Below are 25882 nucleotides of genomic sequence, written 5' to 3'. Positions count from 1 at the left end.
ATTACTAATTTCAGCCTTTAATCAGTGAAGAAAGTCTGTAATTGCTTTTAAAGTATTAGTTTTTTGCCACAAAATAACGGTGCTTTTGGATCAGAATAATTAGTATTATAAATTCCATTTGAAGACTTCTTTTTTGTTCTTTTTTTTGTTTGTTTGTTTTAGAAAAGGGAGCCACTCATGTTTGAAACAGATTGTGCCACTAAACTAAAGGAGAAGCAGCTCTTTAAGATATTTCCAGCCATAAACCAAAATTTTCTGGTGGACATTTTCAAGGACCACAAGTGAGTGCTAGAAGGATTATCTTTAATTTCTACTGTGATTTCATTGAAAGCATATGTTACACATTTTAATCTGGTATTTTTCTGATAACAAATATATATATATTAGAAACCACTTAATACAATGTACATCATATAGAAAGTGAGCAATTTCTGGCAATTGGTTTATATGCCTCCTCAATTTTTTTCTTGTATAGCAATTATACATAGTAATGTGTGTACATACATGCGCCTACATACAAATATATACTTCACCAAAAAAGAGGTTGTGTTTTGTATACTGTTTTGTAGTACTTTTGCCGTTATTTATTTTTCCTGATCATATTTAGTGATCTGCTTTTTTCTTTGTAAAGTCTACAAAGTATTCTATACTATTCTTTTTTTTTTTTTTTTTTTTTTTTTTTTTTGTATTTTTCTGAAGCTGGAAACGGGGAGAGACAGTCAGACAGACTCCCGCATGCGCCCGACCGGGATCCACCCAGCACGCCCACCAGGGGCGACGCTCTGCCCACCAGAGGGCGATGCTCTGCCCCTCCGGGTTGTCGCTCTGCCGTGAGCAGAGCCACTCTAGTGCCTGGGGCAGAGGCCAAGGAGCCATCCCCAGTGCCCGGGCCATCTTTGCTCCAGTGGAGCCTTGGCTGCGGGAGGGGAAGAGAGAGACAAAGAGGAAGGAGGAGGGGAGGTGGAGAAGCAAATGGGCGCTTCTCCTATGTGCCCTGGTCGGGAATCGAACCCGGGTCTCCTGAACGCCATGCCGATGCTCTACCGCTGAGCCAACCGGCCAGGGCTCTATACTATTCTTAAAGTGATTTACTAAATTAATTTATTTAACAAACTATAGAAATGATCCCTGAAAGTATAGTCTTTAAATTAATTTATTTAAACGTGCTCTTATTTATGAACTTTTTGACTATAAGCAAAACTGGAAATCATGTTGCACTGAGCATCCTTGAACAACATAAATGGGTGAATGTTCTTGCAGACTACTTCCTAAAAGTGAAATTACTGGTTTAGGGTGTGCGCATTTAAAATTTTTATAGCCAATGCCAAATTTCCTTTGATAAAGACTTTCTGTATTTGTTATATGTACTGATAGTGTAGCCCACCCTGGATAATACGAATCTTTATTAATTTTGCCAATATAATGGGAAAAATATTTCATTCTTATTTTGATTTTTTCCCCTGATTATTAGTAAGGTTGAGTAATTTTAATTTTATTCATTTTTTTTTGTATTAATTGCTTGCTTGCTTTTTTGTCTTTTTCTTTGGTTGGTTGTATTTCTTTGTAGATTTTCAAGAGCTTGCTATATACAGGGAGGGTGGGGCAAAAGTCAGTATGCGAAACATTTTATTCTCATTATTAATTAAAAAAATTTTTGAGAGCTAGAAAGAGAGAGGAAGGGAGAGAGATGAGAAGCATCAACTCATAGTTGCATCACTTTAGTTGTTCATTGATTGCTTTTTCATATGTGCCTTGACTGGGAAGCTCAAGATGAGCCAGTGACCCTTTGGCTCAAGCCACGACCTTACGCTCAAGCTAGCAAACTTTGGGCTTAAGCCTGCAACCACGATTTCATACTCAAGCCAGTGACCCCATGCTTAAAAGCTTGTGAGCCTGCGCTCAAGTCAGTGACCTAGGGGTTTTGAACCTGGGACCTCAGCATCCCAGGTTGATGCTCTATCTACTGTACCACCACTGGTCAGCAAATCATTGCATTATTTTTTAGATGAATAACTGTAAACCTACTTTTGCTCTACTCTTTATTATGTATAGTAATTTTTGTCTGTTAATTAGAGAATTATTTTTTCCTGTTATGATACCTGTTAATTCAGTATAGTCACTTTGGTTATACACATGTTTTAATTCTAATGTTTTATCAGAAAATCCTTCTCTTTATTGTTTCTGAGTTTTATGTCTTTTTTTAATTAATTAATTTATTTTTTTATTTTATTTTTTACAGAGAGAGTGAGTCAGATAGAGGGATAGACAGGGACAGACAGATAGGAACGGAGAGAGATGAGAAGCATCAATCATCAGTTTTTCATTGCGCGTTGCAACACCTTAGTTGTTCATTGATTGCTTTCTCATGTGTCTTGACCGTGGGCCTTCAGCAGACCGAGTAGCTAGCTCCTTGCTGGAGCCAGCAACCTTGGGTTCAAGCTGGTGGGCTTTTTGCTCAAACCATATGAGCTCGCTCGCGCTCAAGCTGACGACCTCGGGGTCTCAAACCTGGGTCCTCTGCATCCCAGTCTGACACTCTGTCCACTGCGCCACCGCCTGGTCAGGCAGTTTTATGTCTTTTTTTAGGAAGTCTGTTCTACACCAGTATTATAAAAATATTTTCTTCAATATTTTTAAATGTTAAAAATTCTTAATTTATTTAACATTTTAATGTGTATGGTATGAAGTAGAGATTTATCTTGTTTTTTCAAATGATTAACTGGATGAGTAGATCATCTTTACCCACTGATATTAAATATAGCACTAGTATTTACTATATTTCCAAATATACATATATTTTTTTTTTGGTCAACATTTGCTGTTTACTTTAAAATTAAAAAAAATCTTTGGCCCTGGCTGGTTGGCTCAGCGGTAGAGCGTCGGCCTAGCGTGCGGAGGACCCGGGTTCGATTCCTGGCCAGGGCACATAGGAGAAGCGCCCATTTGCTTCTCCACCCCTCCGCCGCGCCTTCCTCTCTGTCTCTCTCTTCCCCTCCCGCAGCCAAGGCTCCATTGGAGCAAAGATGGCCCGGGCGCTGGGGATGGCTCTGTGGCCTCTGCCCCAGGCGCTAGAGTGGCTCTGGTCGCAACATGGCGACACCCAGGAGGGTCGCAACATGGCGACGCCCAGGATGGGCAGAGCATCGCCCCCTGGTGGGCGTGCTGGGTGGATCCCGGTCGGGCGCATGCGGGAGTCTGTCTGACTGTCTCTACTTGTTTCCAGCTTCAGAAAAGTGCAAAAAAAAAAAAAAAAAAAAAATTAAAAAAAATCTTTTTAATATTTTTATTGGTTTTAGCAAGAGAGGAAGAGGGGGGGGGAGAGAGAGAGAGGTTTTGGTTTTAGGGTTTTATTTGGTATTATGCTAAATAAAATAACTGATAAGACTGTTGTTCTTTATGCCCTGGAAAGTTTAAATAATTTAATTTCAGTGTTTAAAACTTAAAGGGAAGCCATTTTTTTTAAGCGAGAGGGAGACAGGAACAGAGAGATGAGAAGCATCAACACTCGTAGTGGCACTTCAGTTGCTCACTGATTGCTTTCTTATGTGTGACATTATGGGGGCGGGGCTACAGCTGAGCCTGTGACCTCCTTGCTCAAGCCAATGACCTTGGGCTCAGGCCAGTGACCATGGGTCATACTTAAGATCCCATGCTCAAGCCAGTCATGTTTAAGCCCTGCACTCAAACTGGTAAGACCATGCTCAAGCCAGATAAGCCCACGCTCAAGCTGGTGACCTCAGGGTTCTGAACCTGGGTCCTTGGTGTCCCAGGTCAATACTCGTCAATACTCTATCTACTGTGCCACTGCCTGGTCAGGCAGAGATCCAATTTTTTATCTTCTCCTGAAATGTTTGAATAACTGCTTATGTTAATGTTGCCACATAACTTTTCATTTATTGACATTATATTTGTACTTAAACTCTCGACAGCTATTCACTGGAACACACAGTGCAATTTTTAAACTGTGTTCTTGAAGGAGACCCTGTAAAAACAGTTGTAGCGCAAGAGTTTGTTCACCAAAACGAGAATGCCACTTCTTATACTGTACAGAAGTCTAAAGAGAAAAAGGTATAGAATTACTTACATTTTAATGTACTGGCAAATAATTGTATATGAAAATATAATTGGTTTATTGAGATATTTTAACGATTATTTCTCACTATTCTGACTAGATTGGAAGTTTAACCACCAAGAGCATGTTTGGTTTAGAATGTCTGCTTAATAATCCAGTTTCTCTTCAGATCGCAAAAATCTTTCGCCTTTTTTAGAATGTCTGCTTACTCAAAATAATGAGTAGCTCATTATGTTTTTCCTTCAATGTCATTGTAATTGTGTACCACAAGCACTTTAATTTCTGTAACTTTTTCTACGTAGATTCTATACGCAGTAGAGTCTGAGGCTTAATTGAATAGCAGTGGGGTCATAATATGATGGGTCTTTGGCAGAAGTATTTAATCATTTGGGGAACTGCTACGCTTTTCTCCAAAGTGGCTGCACTATTTTGCATTCCTACCAGCAGTGTCTAAGGGTTACACTTTTTCTGCATCCTCTCTGACACTTGTGATTATCAGTCTTTTTTATTATAGGCATCCTAGAGGGTGTGAGGTTGTTTTAAGGGCACTTGGGATTTGTTTTAATTAGGTATATATAGTAAGACACTAAGACATGGAGATGCCACGAAGAAGTTTATTATACGCACAGATCCCTAGTAACTGGAGGGATGGCCTGCCACCCAGGGCCATATAGGGAAGAATCAAGAGTTGGTTAGGTGCCAGAGAGAGGAGTAGAGAAATGTGGGCAAGAGACTTTTCTGTGGTTTCTGTGGGAAGGAATGGGCGAGGCAGGATAAGCAAACCTAGGATCAGCTAGTTTGAATAATTTCAGTAGCCTTGGGTTATAGGAACCGTCCCTAGTTTTCTGGTACTTAGCCTGGGTGACTAGGGTATGTTGATGGTGGCCCAGAGGTTGAGAACCCCAAAAGGAGGTGGTTGGGGTATGGGCTCCAGATTTTTTTTTTTTTTTTTTACAGAGGCAGAGATAGACAGGGACAGACAGACAGGAACGGAGAGAGATGAGAAGCATCAATCATCAGTTTCTCGTTGCGCGTTGCGACTTCTTAGTTGTTCATTGATTGCTTTCTCACATGTACCTTGACCACGGGCCTTCCGAGTAACCCCCTGCTGGAGCCAGCGACCTTGGGTCTAAGCTGGTGAGCTCTTTGCTCAAGCCAGATGAGCCCGCGCTCAAGCTGGCGACCTCGGGGTCTCGAACCTGGGTCCTTCCGCATCCCAGTCTGACGCTCTATCCACTGTGCCACCACCTGGTCAGGCTGGGCTCCAAATTTTTTGGCACATGTAAGATGTACTAGGGGGTGAGTTGTTTGTTATCTCTAGGAATTCATTAACCTCAGGATGGGGGTGGGGGGCTGTTTCTCCAGGGTTTAGCAAGGCCCCAGATGTCAAAGATTCAGAATTCAGGAAGTAAAAGGTACGGTTAATACAGAAGTGATAACTTGTGCTTTTGATTTCCCTGGTAACTGGTGATGGCAAATATCTTTTCATGTGCTTACTGGCCATTTGTGTATCTTCTTTGAAGAAAAGTCTATTTGTAGCCTTTGTCCACTAAAAAAAAATTTTGAGTTCTTTATACTAGATTCAAGTTCTTTATCAGACATGTAATTTGCAAAACTTCTCTCATTTTCAGGGTTTTTTTCCCCACTTTTTTGATGTTGTCCTTGGAAGCACAAAAGTTTTAAATTTTAATGATGTGCAGCTCTCTTTTTTTGTTGCTTGTACTTTTGGTGTTATATTTAAGAAACTATTGCCCAATCCAAGGTCATATGAAAATTTATACTTATTTTTTTAAAGAGTTTTATAATTTTAGTGCTTACATTTAGATTTTTAATCTATTTTGAGTTAAATTTTGTATATGGTGTGAGATAGTGGTCCAAATTCTTTCTTTTGTATGTGTCTGTCTAGTTGTCATAGCACCATTTGTTGCAAAGACTATTCTTTTCCCAGTGAATTGCAAAGACCACTCTTTTCCCAATGAATTTTCTTGCTACCTTTGTTGAAAATGAATTTGGCCAGGTTTATTGCTAGACTCTCAGTTTTATTCCATTGATCTGTATGTCTTCATTATGCCCATACCACACTGTCTTGATTACTGTAGCGTTGTAGTAAGTTCTGAAATTGGGAAGGATAAGTTTCCGACTCTCTTCTTCTTTTTCAAGTTTTGTTTAGCTGTTCTGATCCACTTGTATTTCCATGTGAATTTTAAGATTGGTTTGTCAATTTCTGCAAAGAAGCCAGCTGGAATTTTCATGGGGATTGTGATAAGTGTACAGATCAGTTGAAGTATATTGCCATCCTAGCAATATTGTCTTCCAGTCTGTGAACGTGGAGTATCTTTCAATTTTTTTAGTTTTTATTTATTTTTATTTTATTTTATTTTTTTCATTTTTCTGAAGCTGGAAACAGGGAGAGACAGTCAGACAGACTCCCGCATGCGCCCGACCGGGATCCACCTGGCACGCCCACCAGGGGGCGATGCTCTGCCCATCCTGGGCGTCGCCATGTTGCGACCCTCCTGGGCGTCGCCATGTTGTGGCCAGAGCCACTCTAGCGCCTGGGGCAGAGGCCACAGAGCCATCCCCAGCGCCCGGGCCATCTTTGCTCCAATGGAGCCTCGGCTGCGGGAGGGGAGGAGAGAGACAGAGAGGAAAGCGCTGCGGAGGGGTGGAGAAGCAAATGGGCGCTTCTCCTGTGTGCCCTGGCCGGAATCGAACCCGGGTCCTCCGCACGCTAGGCCGACGCTCTACCGCTAAGCCAACCGGCCAGGGCTCAATTTTTTTAGTTTTTTAAAATTTCATTCAACAGGGTATTGTAGGTTTGAGTATTAAGTTTTGCATGCCTTTTGTTAAATTTATTTGATGCTATTATATATGGAATTGTTTTCTTTATTTTTGGGTTAAGTGCATAGAAATATAATTAATTTTATATATTTATCTTGTATTAGCTTCAGTTTTTAAAAATAAAACATCTTTATTATTCTATTTCTAATTATTATTATAAGACCACTCAGGGATAACTTGCGTGCTCCATATTTTCTTTAAATATTTTACCTTCACTTAGTTGATATATATAGGGCGTAGATCATTTTGATATGCATGTGACCTGTTAGTGCTGTATGTGAGACATGAGCCAAGTGATACCATTGATGTCTGTGTTCATCATGGCTAGATAGTTGCAGTATATTATAAGACACAGAGTGTACATGATGATGAAGAGGCCTTCAAGGCCAAACTGGGAACGGAAATTACTTCTTTTCTGTCCTGAGCATGGCACTGTGGTTCATTATGGTGATAGAGGAGGTGATGTAGAGAAGGTGTACTTGCTTAATCAAATTTGAAGATGGTTGAAAATACTAAAATCAGTAAAGGATGCTTTGTGAGTTAGATCAAATACGTATTGGCCAAAATATAAACTAAGTTATTCTGAAGATTATTTTTAGCCTTTCTCACAAAATGTAGGCAGGTGTCACAACACTGATGAAAATCGTTTAGGATTTGTGAGCAGAATAGTCTTGTCTTTGATACCGCAGGACCCTAAGGGACTACAGATACGAAAGGGGAATATCATGGTATCAGTAATGTTTTGGCTTATCTGTTTTCAAGAAATTAACATTTAAAGCTATGTTTTATTAATAGTACTGCTTTTTTCCTTCAGACTTTAGTAAAATTTAAGAGTTTGTTACCATAGGAACTGTTTTTGGTATTATAGTACGTCATGCTTTCAACAGGATAAGTAGCACTAATTAGGTGAATACTTAGGAAGCATATACTGAATTTTACTTGGCCCTTGTTAACGAAGTTATAGTAGACCACATCACTATGAAATGGATATAAAAATAAATCTTAGTTTTATTTTAAAAGGGAGTAGCTATTTGAGAAAGCATCTCTCATTATATATTGTTTTTTCTCTTTTTAAAAATAAATGAAGCATCTCTTCCCAGAGAAAGAAATGTGATTTGTATATTTTTAATATGAGCACCAATAGAGACTAATGCTATGAAATATTTATGTTGATATTGTTAGTCACTGGATTTTTTAGAAGTCATAGAAAGCGTTTTTATTATCCCTTCCCTGCAAAATCTTTGATTTTATCAGGGATCCAAGCCATACACTTATAAAATATTAAACATTAATATGAAACAGGCTTGTAATTAAGTATTGGCGAGAGTGACATTAAGGATGTAGATTTTATGAATATTCTATGCCAGCCTGACCAGGGGTGACACAGTGGATAAAGTGTCAGCCCAGAACACTGAAGTCGCTGGCTCTGAGCGCAGGCTTGTCATCATGGGGTCGCTGGCTTGAGTGGGGGAATTGTCTACACGATCCCAAAGCTTGCCGCCTTGAGCCCCAAAATTGCTGGCATGAAAAGCCCAATGTTGCTGGCTTGAGCAAGGGAACCCTGGCTCACCCTGGTCAAGGTGTGTATGAGAAGCAGTCAGTGCACAAGTAAAGTGAAGGCAGTTCTAGTTGCTGCTTCTCATCCTCTCTTTCCCTTCTTTCTTTCAAAAAAAAATTTCTATGTCAGAGAGAGCCTTGTGTTCTTTCATAAAATAAGCTGGATAGTTGTTACAAAAATAAATTGACTATGTATAGATTTTGACTCTGGCACTGAGTTAGTTGTATGGTGATGTCTTTATTTTATTCTTCTCTCTCTTTTTAAATTTTCTGTACCTCTGGTAAGCCTCTAGAATTCTAGGGGCCAAATAAGGAAACTGTAATGAGTGAAAATTTATGCAACTAGCTACTGTTATATATTAAATATGCTTTTTCTCAAGTTTTCTTGGCTTCTGAACTCCATCACAAGTGCAGGAAATTTGAAAAAAAATTTTTTTTATCAATGTCTAATATATATAATGTTTTATAATATTTAATACATACTAAGTTATATTACAAAAAGTTTAAATGGGCATTTTATTAAAGGTTGTATAATAGGGTTCATTATAATTATAATCCCTGGTAATATTTCTAATTTAATGACAATTTCCAGCTTTTAGAAATTTAGCAAGTAGCATACACTATTTAATTTTTTTCCAGTTAATTATATCATAAAAGCATGATTTGTTTAAGAAATTGAAAATTATATTTTGGGGGGGATTTTGAGTTTGAATGTTCATTAAAAATGTACATTAAATTACATGGTATGGTACTTGATACTTGAAATTCTTTTAAGCTTTTAAGAAAATAAACTCAAATCATAGTGATTAATTAACCTCTGTTCACCACCACCACAAATGACATGCTAGGAAATATCAGATTGCTGCTTGCAAATTACATTTTGGAGAGTGGGGTATAAAAGCCAAATTGGATATAGAAGTCACTATATTTTGATGTTTTTTTAATACTGACTTGATATTTCAAAGGCATCTGGGTGTACTATATAAGAATTTTCAGAAAAATGGAATTTTCCATTTGGTGGAGAGTATTGAGGCAGATTTGCATAATTGTTATTTCCATTACCTTGTGTTTTAGACTTACTTTTGCTTCTTTAATATAAGTGTCTATTCTGGATAACAGTTACTTGAGGGATACTTTCTAAAAGCTCAGAAAGTCAAGACTACTATAATAGCTACTTGGTGGTCAGCTGTTTGAAAATTGATCCTGTAAACCCACTTATGATTTTTACTGCCTACCAGGCATGGTCATTACCCCACATGCCCTTCTGTTTTAAAAAGATTATTATCCAATTACTATATCAATTATTTTTAAATTTATTGAGTGACATTAGCTACTAAAATTTTCTAGGTTTCAAGTTACAGTTCTATAATATATCATATGTATTTGTGTTACCACCCAAAGTCAAATCTCCTTCTGTCACCATATACTGTATTTGACCCCTTTACCCTTTACTACCTACCCCATCTCCTTTCCCCTCTGACAGCCACCATGCTGTTGTCTATGTGTAGGAGTTCCTGTTTGTTCATTTGCCACATGAGTGAAATCATATGGTTCTTAACTTTTTCTGACTGACTTATTTCACTTAGCAAGATATTTCCATCTGTGTTGTTGCAAATGGCAGTATTTCATCTTTCTTATGGCTGAGTAGTGTTCCATTGTATATATGTGCAGCATCTCTATCCAGTCATCAAGCAAAGGGCACTTTGGTTGTTTCCATGTCTTAGGCACCATGAATAATGCAGTGAATATAGGGGTACATATAGCTTTACAAATAGATGTTTTCAATTTCAGGTAGATACCCAAAAGAGGGGCTGCTGGATCATATGGTAACTGTTTACTTAATTTTTTGAGATGCCTGAATACTATTCCATAGTGGCTGTACCAACTTATATTTCCACCAGCAGTGAATGAGGGTTCCTTTTTCCCCACAACCTCCAGCATTTGTTACTACTTGTCTTGTTGATAAAAGCCATTCTAATAGGTATGAGATGATGCCTCATTTTGGTTTTGATTTGCATTTCCCTAATAGCTAGTAACATTGAGCATCTTTTCATATATCTGTTGGCCATTTGTATGTTCATTTTAGGTCCTCTGTCCTTTTTAAAAAACTTTATTTCCATTGATTTGAGGGGGGTGGAAGAAGACAGAGAAAGAGAGGGAATGGGGAAGGGAGAGAGAAAAACAGAAGCATTAACTTGTTGTTTCACTTAGTTGTTCCATTTAGTTGTGTACTCATTGCTTGCTTCTTGTAAGTGTCCTACCAGGGGTTGAGTCTGTGACCTCTGGCGCACTGGGTAAATGCTTTCTTCACTGAGTAACCCACCCAGGGCCCTCTACCCATTTTTAAAGTGGGTTATTTTGTCCTTGTTGTTGAGTTGTAGAAATTGAAATATGCTGTCACTAAAAAAAGAAAAAAAAAAGGAAGAAAAAATATGCCATTATTACTTTCAGTTACTGAACCTTTGAATGGGTTTACAAACTAAAATTTGAAAAATTTGCATTAGTATCCGAGTACATGACTTATTGGATAAACACTGGGGACATTCTTTTTTCTGAGAAGAAAAATAAAAAGCAGTAGAGCCTAGTTTTTGTATATATTTTTCTGAAGGTAAAGCCTATATTTTCTATTTCCTTTGTATTATACTTACTGGGTAACATTTTTTAGGCAAAGAAATCCAAAGAGACTGAAGATCCCCCAGGCGAGTCATCCTTCCAGGACTTTGAGTACCCCGAGTACGATGACTACAGGGCAGAGGCTTTCCTGCACCAGCAGAAGAGGATGGAATGCTACAGCAAGGCAAAAGAAGCTTACCGAATGGGGAAGAAAAATGTTGCCACATTTTATGCCCAGCAGGTAAAGAGGAAAGCTGATCATTGTTTTTTCTTTGTCACTTATGTCTGAATAATCTTGATGCAGATAGTTCTTGTAATGTGACCCGATTAAGTTATTCTTCAGAATGTAGATTATATAAATGACATAGGTATCTTTTTAAAAAAATTATTTTTAAGTGAGAGGAGGAGAGACAGAGAAACAGACTCCTGTATGTGTCCGAACTGGGATCCACCCGGCAACCCCCATCTGGGGCCGATGCTCAAATCAACCAAGCTATCCTTAGTGCACACGACTGACGCTTGAACCAGTCGAGCCACTGGCTGCAGAAGGGGGAGAGGGAGGCGAAGAGAAGCAGATGGTCACTTCTCATGTGTGCCCTGACTGGGCATCAAACCCAGGACATCCACCCACTGGGCCAAGGCACTATCCATTGAGCAAACTGGCCAGGGCCTAAGGTATCTTGTATGTAAGAAATGTATGGTTCTGAGAGTTTTATCTCCTTGGAAATGAACTGCTCAGTTTCTGTGGTTGCTTTTGCATTTACAGCTTACAGATGATGAATTATATCATTCTGACAGCTGTTTAATTCTTTTAGGTTGGGCTCTCATTAAGTACCACTTCTAAAACCGATATAAGGCTTCTGGAGGAAAGACGGCAGAATGTTAATATTGGCCATCTCTGGGTGGGATTATCGGGGCCTTGTGGTATCATGTTTGAGTTTTTAGTAATGTATCACTTTTATAGTCAGAAAAAGATAGTTACATTAATCTTTTTTAGGGAAGTAAAATTTCTACTGGAGCTCATTTGGAATAGTATTACAAGAAACCTGCCTGATTTTTTATTTTTTGGGTCATTATGGCTTTCTTTTTTTGTCATTGAGCAGAGAAAGGTATCAAGCTGGTATAACTCTGAGCCCTACCTAATAACAAACCACGAGGTTTGGCTTCAGGGGTAACTAAGGTATGAAAGGGATGAGACTGAGGCTTATCAAAGGATAAACCAGAGGATTCCTTCTTGAGATGGGTGGTGTTCATTTAAATTTGTTTTCTTTGATTTTTGGATCAGAAAACATGTTTAAAATGATTTAATAGTTTGAGAACTATGTTATTAATCCACTGAAATTTACCTAAATTTTGATGCATACTTTCATATTAACTCATTACATTTAAAATTTTTTAGGTTAGTTCCTTTTTTTGTTCTGCCTTTTTTAGGGCCACTATTTGTTTCCTTATTGCCTACATAGCAAGTAGCAAATATCTCAAGTGTTTACTGGTGGTGTGTTTATAATTAAAGGGCAGCCTCCATGAGCAGAAGATGAAAGAAGCGAATCACCTTGCTGCCATGGAGATCTTTGAGAAAGTCAATGCCTCCTTGCTGCCACAGAATGTTTTAGACCTCCATGGACTGCATGTGGATGAAGCGATAGAACATTTGATGGCAGTTTTACAGCAGAAAACTGAAGGTAGGACTGTGAAAATGACAGATTTTTAATATACAATGTCTAATGATTGATATAAATTACAAGTTCAGGGGAGTCTGAATGTGCAGGCTGAGAATATCTGTGCCCCATTTATAGATGTTTGTGTTAGGCTCATTCTTCAAGAGAACCTTGGGAAAGAATTATCATTCGCATGGCCATTAACGGTTTTTTATTTTTATTTAGAAAATTAAATTTAGTGGGGTGACATGGATAAATAAGAGTACATAGGTTTCAGGTTAACATCTCTATAGCACTTAACCATCACCCAAAATCAAATCAGTTTCCATCACTGCATACATGTCCTTTACTCCCCTCCCCCTTTGAAAAAATGTCCTGATCTTAGTTATGTTTGTGTTCCTTTGATGTGTTTTTGTAAAGGAAGGTGTGTAATATGGGAATCCTGAGATTTATAAATGGGTCCTTCCAACAATATTATATATCTTTTTTTTTTTTTTAATATATCTTTTGTTCAATAGACATTTTTTTTTTTAATTTAATTTTTAGAAATCTACTTTTTTTGTTTTGTTTTTTACAGAGACAGAGAGGGATAGATAGGGACAGACAGGAATGAAGAGAGATGAGAAGCATCAATCATCAGTTTTTCATTGCAACACCTTAGTTGTTCATTGATTGCTTTCTCATATGTGCCTTGACCGTGGGCCTTCAGCAGACCAAGTAACCCCTTGCTCGAGCCAGCGACCTTGGGTCCAAGCTGGTGACCTTTGCTCAAACCAGATGAACCTGCGCTCAAGCTGGCGAACTTGGGGTTTCGAACCTGGGTCCTCCGCATTCCAGTCCGACGCTCTATCCACTGCGCCACTGCCTGGTCAGGCTCAGTAGACATTTATTAAAGCTAATAGATATTTATTAGCTGTTAAATAAAATACAGAAGTAAATAAGGTGATAGCTTTTTTACAGAACCATCATAAAAAGGCAGACTTTCTGTGTGTTTGCATTATGGCGGTGCCCCGTTTCCCCCTCTGCTTGTACTTGCATGTCAATAGGAAAGGCCACTTCCTGCCTCTTATCTAAACTCTGCCTCTTCCCAGGGCTTTGGGTGAGGATTTTTTTCATGTTTCCCTGCAATATCATGTAGGTCACATACATTAAGGTACCTTGTTGGTTTTTTGTTTCCTTTTTGTGATCAGATTGTAGCTCTTAGAAAATACAATCTGTTTTAGTTACCACAGACTCTTAACACTAGGTGTCATCTCTTTTCATCACTACTATAGTATTTTTTTTTTACTTTCATAAACCTTTATTTTTATGTATATGAAACTGTTAGCCTGTGCTCTTGAGATGCATACTAAGCAACATGATATACCCCAAAGACCCTCTGCGGATTGTAGCTATCCCTTTGAAAACTAGCCAAGAATTATCCTCTTAGTCTCAGAGCGATGTTAACCTTGGTTACATTGATCAAAGCCTTCTTTCTTTCTTTAAAAGAATTTTTTTAAAATTTAAGTTTAATTTATTGTGTTAACATGGATTCAAGTGTTCCACTCAGTATAACATTCTCACACCCCAATTATGTGCCTCCCATAACACCCTCTTGTTCCCCCTCTCCTAACTCCCTCCCCCACTTCCATTTGGGATTGCTGTCCCGTTATATAGTGTTTTTGAAAAATCACCATGGATTTTTCTTTATCTTCCTTTTTATTGTGGAGTCATAGAGTCCCATGTCTCAGCTATTAGCTTCTAGTTCCATAGCCCTGCCTCATCATTGATAGCTGTATTGTTCTGGTTAATTGATTTATATAGTTTTTAGAAAGCTTTACACTGTACTTTATACAGGTTTATCAATTCAGTGCATATCACTTGTAATTAATTACTTGATTAAATATGATTGATGTAAAAGGTTAAAAATTCAGATTTATCATAAGAATCATGTTGTAAAGGTTATAAAGTAATATAATAAACACCTTTGTATCCAAGTAATAACTGATAACTACATGCTTCATGTTTTTTTTATCTTTTCCTTTGTATTCTCCCCAATTTGTTTCTCTTTATTCCCTCCCTTTCTAGTGGAAATCAACACCTTTTTGTTCAATCTACATCTAATACCTTTACTATATGTCTGTCCCATAACCAGTCTATAATATTTCTTCTGTCAGTTTGAAAAAATGTACATGCAAGGAGTCACACTGTATCATCAGCCAAGCCACTTATTTTATTTGTACCCAATACAGTTTTCTGATCTGTTTTTTTTTTGTAATTGCTGTGTAATATTCTGTGAATGCATTGTAATGTATATATTATTCCTCTTTTGTTGGATGTTGTTATATAACTTTATTTTGCATATCAACACATACACCTTTATCACTTTTTTTTTCTTAGGTTTTTATATTGAAAAATTAAAATCCGGCCCTGGCCAGTTGGCTCAACGGCAGAGCGTCGGCCTGGCGTGCGGGGGACCCGGGTTCGATTCCCGGCCAGGGCACATAGGAGAAGCGCCCATTTGCTTCTCCACCCCCGACCCCCTCCTTTCTCTCTGTCTCTCTCTTCCCCTCCCGCAGCGAGGCTCCATTGGAGCAAAGATGGCCCGGGCACTGGGGATGGCTCCTTTGCCTCTGCCCCAGGCACTAGAGTGGCTCTGGTCGCGGCAGAGCGACGCCCCGGAAGGGCAGAGCATCGCCCCCTGGTGGGCAGAGCGTCGCCCCTGGTGGGCGTGCCGGGTGGATCCTGGTCGGGCGCGTGCGGGAGTCTGTCGGACTGTCTCTCCCCGTTTCCAGCTTCAGAAAAATACAAAAAAACAACAACAAAAAAACAAAAAAAAAAAAAGAAAAATTAAAAACCCGCAAAGAAATGGAAAGAATTGTACAGTAAACACTCACATATTCGTTACCTAGGTTGACTGGTTGTAACATTTGCTTACTCTCTCTGAAACTGCTTTTTACTGAACCATTTGAAAGAAGTTGTTAAACATTGTGGAGCTTTATCTCTAAGTACCTCAGCATGTTTATCTCTTGAGAAAAAATTTATCCTTATACATAATCATAATACCATTATCACTTTTAAGACATTTAACATGTCTTTTTCTGGGCTAGAATTGAGTTAGAGATGATTATTGAATCATCATTTGTATATAGAGCCTTTCCAACATAAAAAAAAAAAACCTTTTGAATAACTGACTGAATAAAGGGTAGGTATTTCTGTCATTTTGTAGATGAGGAAACTTGACTTTAAAAGTTTAATATAATGAAAAATAATAAGTGTTTGTAGGGATGTGGAGAATTGCAACCCTCATGTATTGCTAGTGGGAATGTTAAATGGTACAACCACTATGGAAAAGGTTGGCATGGAGTTACCATATGACCCAACAATTCTGCTCTTAGAGAACTGAAACCAGTCTGTTCACACAGAAACTTTGTGTGGATGTTCATAATAACCAGAAAGTAAAAACCCAAATGTCCATCAACTAATGGGTGGACAAACAAATGTGGTATATCCATACAATGGAGTATTATTCAGCCATAAAAAGGAATGAAGTACTGATCATACTACAACATGGCTGGACCTTGAAAACATGCTACGTGAGAAAAGCCAGATACAAAAGGCCACATGTTATATGATTTCCATTTATATGAAATGTCCAGACTAGGCAAGTCTACAGAAACAGAAAGTACGAGTGTATTAGTGATTGCTGGAAAGGAGGAAAAAGGCTGGAAAGGGGAGAATGGGGAGTGACTGCTAACAGACACAGAATTTCTTTTTGAGAAGATGAAATATATTCTGGAATTAGAGAGTGTTGATGGTTATATGACATTCTTATATACTAAAAAATCACTGAATTGTACATTTTAAAATTGTGAATTTTTTATCAATGCAAAAATTATAAGAAGAAAGGATTTAAGCCCCAGACAAGGAAAAGCTAAAGGAGTTCATCACCACCAAACTAGTACTACATGAAATGTTAAAGGGTCTTCTTAAAGAAGGGAAAAAAGAGATAAAGAATATAAACAGTAATATGGCAATACATTCAAATTTATCAACAGTTTAATCTAAAAAACAAAAAATGAACCAAGCAGAACAGAAACAGATTCATAGATGCAGAGAACATTTTGACGGTTCCAGATGGAAGGGGGGTGGGGAGATGGGTGAAAAAGGGGAAGGGACTAAGAAGTACAGATTAGTTGTTACAGAATAGTCACAGGATGTAAAGTACAGCACAGGGAAAATAGGCAGTAATGTTGCAATGACTGTGTAGGGCAGGGGCCCCCAAACTTTTTACACAGGGGTTCTCTGTCGCTCAGACCGTTGGAGGGTTGGATTATAAAAAAACTATGAACAAATCCCTATGCACACTGCACATATCTTATTTTAAAGTAAAAAAACAAAACGGGAACAAATACAATATTTAAAATAAAGAACAAGTAAATTTGAATCAACAAACTGACAGTATTTTAATGGGAACCATGCTCTTCTCACTGACCACCAATGAAAGAGGTGCCCCTTCCGGAAGTGCGGCGGGGGCTGGATAAATGGCCTTAGGGGGCTGTAGTGGGGCCGTAGTTTGGGAACCCCTGGTGTAGGGTGTCAGATGGGTATGAGACTTACCAGGATGATCACTTAGTGAGATATATAATCACTGGGGAGTGAGTATTTTTGCCCCAAAATAAATCAGAAACAGACAAAGCCTTTATAATCTCATGACTACTTTTTAGGGATTGACAGGGAACAGAGGCACACGTTAAATGACACAGTGGGGATACAATCAGTGAAACCCGATCATGGACATCTAGGATAAATAGTTCAGGGTTGTACACCTGAAACCAGTATTATATTGTATATCAAGTATAATGGAAAAATAAGTGATTAAAAAGAAAAAAGTTAAATAACTTGTGTAAGATGATAGATATTTGGTCAGACCCAAGATCTAAAACCATTTCTGGAAGCCAAGGCCCATTTTGCTGCCGCTTATGGTAACCTGTAGTTACTGTCAGTCACCATGAGGTGGCAGTATTGTTGAATAGAGATAACATGCGGGGGAAAATCTGTGGCTCTCCTCTGAATTGCTTTGTCATAAAAGATGATTATCAAAATTGAGGATGAATAAAAAAAGAAAGAAGATATCTGACCCTCTGTGCTTTATGATTAAAATACACACCACCATCACCTATGAAGTATTTTTGCCCCAAAATAAATCAGAAACAGACAAAGCCTTTATAATCTCATGACTACTTTTTAGGGATTGACAGGGAACAGAGGCACACGTTAAATGACACAGTGGGGATACAATCAGTGAAACCCGATCATGGACATCTAGGATAAATAGTCCAGTTTTTCCTCAACAAATTGTAAAGAAAAACACGGGGAGGAGAATCTGTAGATTAATACTTAATTAACAAATATATTAACCAAATGCAATGTGTGGACTTCTTTTAACCATGATTCAAACAAATGACTGTAAAAACACTTTTTGAAACTATTTGGGGAATTTTTTAGTCATTTTTAGAAAAATGATATTATGGAACTATTTTTTACCTTTTTTTTTTTTTTTTACAGGGACAGAGAGAGAGTCAGAGAGAGGGATAGATAGGGATAGACAGATAGGAATGGAGAGAGATGAGAAGCATCAATTATCAGGTTTTTTTGCAACACCTTAGTTGTTCATTGATTGCTTTCTCATATGTGCCTTGACCGGGGGCCTCAGCAGCCTGAGTAACTCCTTGCTAGAGCCAGCGACCTTGGGTCCAAGCTAGTGAGCTTTTTGCTCAAGCCAGATGAGCCCGCGCTCAAGCTGGTGACCTCGGGGTCTCGAACCTGGGTCTTTCCGCATCCCAGTCCGACGCTGTATCCACTGCGCCACCGCCTGGTCAGGCTAAGGAACTATTTTTAATTTCACAGGATATGGTGACATTGTGGTTATTCTTTTTAAGAGTCCTATCTTTTTGAAATACATACTAAAATATTTACAGTTGAAATGATAAATTTAGGGTATTGCTAACAATGAGTTAGTTTTTAAAATGTGGTAAACAGCAGGAATAACCTGAAATTTGTGAACTGAAACATATACATTAATTTGTTCAGCAAACATTCTTTGAACACCTACTTTATTTGAGGCATATGATTCAACTAGATACTGTTTCCAGAACAGTAAGTGGCCTATTGAAAGGTGAGATGGTATAAATGACTGATCTAACTGATGAGAAAGCAGTACTGAAGGAGTGATGAGAGTAAGTTATAGTTAGTAAAGAGATTTAAGTTTCTGTTTTTCTTTATCTTTCTTTTTTTTTTTTTTTTTGTATTTTTCTGAAGCTGGAAATGGGGAGAGACAGTCAGACAGACTCCCGCATGCACCCGACCGGGATCCACCTGGCACGCCCACCAGGGGCGACGCTCTGCCCACCAGGGGGCGATGCTCTGCCCCTCCGGGGCGTCGCTCTGTTGCAACCAGAGCCACTCTAGCGCCTGGGGCAGAGGCCAAGGAGCCATCCCCAGCGCCCGGGCCATCTTTGCTCCAATGGAGCCTCGCTGCGGGAGGGGAAGAGAGAGACAGAGAGGAATGAGAGGGGGAGGGGTGGAGAAGCAGATGGGCGCTTCTCCTGTGTGCCCTGGCCGGGAATCAAACCCGGGACTTATGCACGCCAGGCCGACGCTCTACCACTAAGCCAACCGGCCAGGGCCTAAGTTTCTGCTTTTAACTGAACTTTTATTTGTAATATCACAGGGACAGACAGGAAGGGAGAGAGATGAGAAGCATCAGTTCTTTGTTGTGGCACCTTAGTTCACTGACTGCTTTCTCATATGTGCCTTGACCAGGGGACTATAGCAGACTGAGTGACCTGATAAATAAAAATAAACAAATAATTGTGTAGTGTAAAACCTTTTTACAAAGTGATTGAATATTCTTGTGTAGCTAGCACCCAACAGAGTTGAATTTTGAACAAAATATTGCTTGAAGTATTTAGCTTAGAGTAGAAATGGAGATCTTAAGCAAAGAAGAAATTAAAAATGCAAGAGCAACATATCATCTTTAAAATGCAGGATAAATATTGCCCCGGAGATATGAAACTTGAAAAACCATCTGTTTGGGTTCTGTTGGAGTCTTAGGGCAACTTAGCAGAATATGGAATGGTCTTATTATATGTAGATATATGTTATGCTCAAGGTCCGAACTTGGGCTGTTTATAACTGAGGAGCAAGTATTTATTTAATTCATTAAATTTTATTGCAGCTGTTATTGACTTTCCGTATTTATGTAGTATTTGGTGACAGAGAGAGAAGAGAGAGAGATGGTCAGATAGGGACAGATAGGAAGGGAGAGAGATGAGAAGCATCAGTTCTTTGTTGGGGCACCTTAGTTGTTCACTGACTGCTTTCTCATATGTGCCTTGACCAGGGGGCTACAGCAGACCAAGTGACTCCTTGCTCAAGCCAGCGACCTTGGGCTCAAGCCAGCGACCATAGGGTCATGTCTATGTTCCCATGCTCAAGCAAGTGAACTCGCGTTCAAGCTGGTAAGCCTGTGCTCAAACTGGCGACCTCGGGGTTCCAAACCTGGGTCCTCTACATCCCAGTCTGATGCTCTATCCACTGCTGCACTGCCTGGTCAGGCAATATTTGATTATCTTTAACAATAAAACTGCAGTCTTTGCTATAACAAGTAGGTCTGCTGTAGCCGTTCCTGAGGGTATTATTCTATAAAGTAGTTGTTTTATATTGCATTTTACTGATTAGAAAACAATCACAGATAGGCTAAGTAACTAGTCTATGATCAGAACACAGTCATTTAGTGGCAGCTCTGCTAATTAGACCAAAGCTGCTGGCTTCAGAGTATTTAATAGGGTTGTTGTAAAGATTCTTAATAATAAATATAAGTCACTTAAAGCAATGCCTGATTCTATGTATCAGTGTTATTGTAATTATCATTATTTCAGAGAGAACTTCTGGTAGCACAAGGAAACCTCCTTCCCCACAGGGGAAGTTCTACTTAAATCTTTAGGCATGTGAATTGCTGTGTGTATTCCATATTTACATAGTATAGATAAGCCTGAGAAGGCGGTGGTGCAATGGATAAATCATCAGCCTGGGACACTGAAGACTCAGGTTCAAATCCCCAAGATAACTGGCTTGAGCCTAAGGTTGCTGGCTTGAGCCCAAGGTCGCTGGCTTGAGCAAGGGGTCACTGACTCAGCTGGAGCCTTCCAGTCAAGGTACATATGAGAAAACAATCAATGAACAATTAAGGTGCCACAATTATGAGTTGATGCTTCTCATCTGTCTCCCTTCCTGTCTGTCTCTGTTTGTCCCCTCTCTCTCTCAAAAAACAAAACAAAAAAACAACAGTATACATGAAACATACATTTAAAAATCTCAGTTTGGGGGCTTTAAAAAGTAACAATAAATCTATAAGTCCATGTGAAAATTATTTTCATATATGTTTTGAGTAGTTCAGATTTGTTTTCTATTGAGAATATAATTTAAATAAATTTTAACTGTTCCAATTCCTGTTGTAACAGAATATAAGCAGAATGGTGGCAAGCCCTATCTCTCTGTGATCACAGGGAGAGGAAACCACAGCCAGGGAGGAGTAGCTCGCATCAAACCAGCTGTCATTAAATACCTCACAAGCCATAGCTTCAGGTGAGGATGGATTTCTGTTTTTCTGTTACTGATAATGGCAATTGACCATATATAGATAATAAACACCAAGGGTGTGCTCAAAACTGTTTGTTAAGTAGTTAACTAAATTTAACTGTCTGATTTTAGCCTTTAGCTACAAAGTCATACTTAAATTATGATTCCCTGCTGGATTTATTATGTCCAATAAAACAGAAATGAAGGAAAAAATGTGTTTGTTGTTGAAGTAATCATCTGACAAAACTATTTCTATCATAAACTTAAAATCTAAAAGAAAGTGTAGATTATACATATCACAGTTTAAGGTTGCTGTTTATTCCTTTAAAACAGCGGTTCTCAACCTGTGGGTTGCGACCCCGGCGGAGATCGAACGACCAAAACACAGGGGTCACCTAAATATGTATTTTCCGATGGCTTTAGGCGACCCCTATGTTTTGGTCGTTCGACCCCCGCCGGGGTCGCGACCCACAGGTTGAGAACCGCTGCTTTAAAAGGAAATATATATCTGGATTTTAGAAGGAATTGGTAGCTTCTGCTGAAATATGGTTATAATATGGATGTGTTTAAACTGTAGCAGAAACACTGTGGTCACTGTGAATATATTCATCTTCACAAGTTAAATGTCATTAATGATTATTATTTAATAACAAAACAACAAGAAAAGTCCAAGAATAAAGATCTGTTGGTGGGTAGATTCCCTGAGTATGTATATCATTAAGTACCCTTCTCCCTCTACTGCTACTTTCAGTTACTGTAGCATATTTTATTTCTGTCATGTAATAAAATGTTGTTTGGCTGCATTTATAGAAAATGGTATTTTAATTGTGAGTATGAAAACAGGTGACATTTCAGTTACTTTTAGAAAAGTAAATTATTACCAGAACATTATCATGTGGGATTAATGATCTATTTTAGAGACTATTTTTAAAAATCTCACACTGAGGGAGTTGAAACCATTTCACTATTTCATGGCCTGATGAATCAGACTTACCTATTATATTAGAGATTTCTTCTTGGAATTCACCATAATACGTAAAAATAATGTAATATGGACATCTTATCCTTGAAACTGCCTGCTCTTCTTCATGAAGGTCAAATTCAGTCCTGAGAGTTCTAATAAATTTTAAATTGTAATAACCATTAAGTTAGGAATAAGCCCCAGCTATAGGATTGCATTTTTTTTTTTTTTTTGACAATAGATGAAAAGGAACATAGCATAGCTTTTTGTCCTGGATATTGACTTAATAGTGTGGAATACTTTGATAGTAAGTATATTTAGCATAGGCATTTGGAATTGATTATGAGATAAATTTCTTAACCAGTTACAATTTTTTTTATCTTTAAAAGGACTCTTCTCTCATTTCTACAGGTTCTCTGAAATAAAACCAGGGTGCTTGAAAGTCATGCTCAAGTAAAATAAACATCCTTGACTTAGAAGTATGAAGGTTTGTAGGTTAAAATTAGTTTTATCTGCAGTAATATAGTCAATTTTATTGTCAACATTTGTTTTATTAGAATTAATGTCCAGTTATAAAACAAAAATGTTTTTTTAATTCAAGTTTAATTTTTTATTAAATCAAATGCCAAATATGTTGTCAAAATTATTAAAGATAATCTTTATTGATGACAAAATGTGTGGGAAAATTATCAGGTCCAGTTTTAAAGTTTGAAAGTGCTCAAGTTCTTTCTGAAAGAGAAAATATCTTTCTATTATACGTTGTTCGACATTTAGTGAAGTCGAATGGTATCGATGAGAGGTATTTAAAGTGCTTTGAGCCCTGGTTCATGCCTTTCAAAGGCTGGCATTAAAAAAGCAGTCGTAGTAATGAAAGAAAGGAGCGCTAACAAAACACTTGAATGCTTTTTTATTTCAAAATTGAGTGCAGAAAATTACCATTTTATTTTGCCCAATCCTGTAGGAAGGAAAATGGCTGTCTGTGCTTTTTTCTGCTTTGTATTTGTATGTGATCTTCATCTCTTAACCTTTTATTCTCTTCTTTTTGTGTGTGCATTTTCTAGGAGGATATTGCAGTTTTATATCTTCCATAGGCAGAAAAGTTTTCAAAGAAGGAAAATGATTATTATCTACCAAATGTTGCCATCTTATAGAACTGCTTCTAGAACTGTCTGTGTAAGTGGTATTTAAGATAGTGCTGAGGCATGTAATTGCTAAACTCCAGTAAGGTAAAAATTCTATAACTTAAAACAAATAGAGAAAACATTTTTGATATAAAAAGAATCCTTACAAATTAAAAGTTTCTTTATTTTTAAAAAGAGCCAACTTTCTGAATGAGAACCTTTATTGACTTCTGTTTCTTGGTCACCTAAAAAGTCCTGATACTGTGTCAATTGAAATTTTCTTTACACAAGTATAATTTTCCAGTATGAGACAATGGTTAAGTAAATTTGACTTTGGATATGGAGGTTACTTTTCTCCATAAATTATACATATATAATTTTAACAAACAATTGTGTTGCCTTTTGATAAGCTTAAAAAATCATTTGGATCAGGAGTTACAGGATTGAACCTGTTACTGAAAGAATCCTGAATTACAGAATGATTTCCTGAAATAACAGACATTTTAATGAAAATAAAACTCAAAAACACATTTTTATATATCGTGAAAGCATGCTTTTAAAAAAGCTGTATCGTTGAATTTATTTCCACAAAAATAAAAATGTTTATTATTTAGAAATGGTTAGTGACTGGGATTGCAGTATTATTTATACTCTGTTTGTAATAATTTGTTAAAAAGAGAAAAAATGCCAACACATTAGCATAAATTTTTTGCAGTGTCTAGAAGAGTTGTATATGTTAAAAATAAAACAATTTTCTTTCAACAACTTATAATACTTAACAATTGTTAGTTAATATAAAATATTTTTGTGTATAAAGTAATGCCATGTAAGAAATGTGACTGTAAATACTAAAACAGAGTTACGTGAACGTGCAGCTGCATAGTCATCGTCTGTGTTTTCATATTTCCTCACCCACTTTAGAAATGGCTTTTGAGCACTTCCGCTAGACTTATTTCAATATTATAATTATGGTTAATGTGGGAGGAGTCAAAAAGAAGAGATGAGGTATTTTGTGACAGAAACCAAATGAAAGAAGCTATGTTTTATATTATATAAACTTTTAATTTTATGCTTTATTTTGGTAAATGTAGGGCATTTCTCCAGTCATCATTCATAAATACATAGGCACATTATCGTATTTTTCACTTTGCCCATTTCTAAATCTTATGTGTCAAAAGTAAAGATAGTATGGGGATTTTAAAAGTTTTTATGTATTGGTTTATTTGTGCTAGTACATGATTCATTAGAATGGCTCTTTACAGAAGCATTAATATTTTAAAAGTGCAACACTTCTGTAGTTTGGAAGGTTTTAGTAACAATTGTATCTTTCAGTAGTCTCTTTCCAGTATCTGGGTGGGTGGGGTTAAGAGAACTAATGTGGAAACCACAGGGGGCATGTGGACTGAGGACACCATTAACAGTATTTTAAATCCATCCATTTCCTTACTTGAGCCTGAGAAATGGAAGTGTGTGGTCTTATATTTATTAGTTGTTCATATATTTCTATATTATTTTCAAACAGATTTTTTTCAATTTAATAGTGTATCCATATTGTTTACAATTCTAAGACCTTTAAATATAGGACATATTATATAGTGGAAATCCTGATTTATATTTTAAAATGTCTTGTGTATTATAACACATTTTGAGAAGAAAAGCTAAATTCTTTTGGATTGTTTCCAATTTTTTTATTTTTTTTTAATTTTTTTTTAATTCAAGTGTTTTGTATGCTTAGAAAAAGGGCATGTATAATAATAGTAAGATTGGTCTGAGCTGGAAATTGGAAAGTTTGAAACTCAGGAAATTGCTTTGACAATGTCTTAACTGCTCAATTTAAGAAATGACACAATGTATAAAATTGTGTCAAAAACATTATACAAAAATGTTTGCTGGTTTTTTCCCCCAAGTACTTTTCCATTGTGCAATGAGGTGAAGTTTCATAATTTTTCTGTGTAGTGGTTAAATATTGTTTATTTTTATTTACATGTTAAAGAAACAAATTTAAATGTTTGTGTGGCCAAAAAAAGTAAAGTTTATGTAGAATGTTTGTCAATGGTGCTTATTTTTAAAATGTAATTCAAGTTTACAGTATTACTTAATGTCTCTTTAGAGAATTTAATAGAGAAACAAGGCTAAAATATATCTACATCCTGAAGAGCCTTTTAGAAGTTCATATTATGTGATGAAAAATTTTATTATTTTCTGTCAAGTTGAGCAGTTGTTTTTTATGTTCCAAATGATGAACCTGTTAACAAATGACTGAATTAACCGTGAGCCTTCTCATTAAAGTACAACATTGCAGCTATCAGTTGGAGAATATATAAAATTTTCAGACAGTATATCAGAAACGAAATGTTTTTATGTGTACTATAAGGAAAATGTAATTTTGCTGTTAACTCTACTTTTTTATTGAAAATGTTTTATAACTTTGCTTTAA

The 25882-nt window shown here is 37.3% G+C and overlaps 1 protein-coding gene and 1 pseudogene across 5 annotated transcripts in view; one reads left to right on the top strand and one right to left on the bottom strand.

The window, feature by feature from the left end:
• The window catches only part of N4BP2 (NEDD4 binding protein 2), an 81147-nt gene extending 56724 nt beyond the window's left edge, over positions 1-24423 (top strand). For 4 of the 5 annotated variants that reach the window (XM_066278935.1, XM_066278932.1, XM_066278934.1 and 1 more), the window contains 6 exons: positions 163-281; positions 3930-4068; positions 11136-11324; positions 12597-12765; positions 21246-21369; positions 22736-24423. In XM_066278935.1, coding sequence (XP_066135032.1) covers positions 163-281; positions 3930-4068; positions 11136-11324; positions 12597-12765; positions 21246-21369; positions 22736-22781 — 786 coding nt within the window. In that variant the 3' untranslated portion in view covers positions 22782-24423. The remainder of the gene's footprint in view (positions 1-162; positions 282-3929; positions 4069-11135; positions 11325-12596; positions 12766-21245; positions 21370-22735) is intronic. The other variant, XM_066278933.1, reaches the window with a different exon arrangement.
• Positions 1059-1144, bottom strand: LOC136307053 (small nucleolar RNA U3; annotated as a pseudogene).
• Positions 24424-25882: the final 1459 nt, after the last annotated feature.

Source organism: Saccopteryx bilineata, chromosome 5 (genome assembly GCF_036850765.1).
Source record: "Saccopteryx bilineata isolate mSacBil1 chromosome 5, mSacBil1_pri_phased_curated, whole genome shotgun sequence".
Taxonomy (NCBI): domain Eukaryota; kingdom Metazoa; phylum Chordata; class Mammalia; order Chiroptera; family Emballonuridae; genus Saccopteryx; species Saccopteryx bilineata.
The sequence above is the reverse complement of the archived record's forward strand: the minus strand, read 5'-3'. Positions and strand labels throughout refer to the sequence as shown.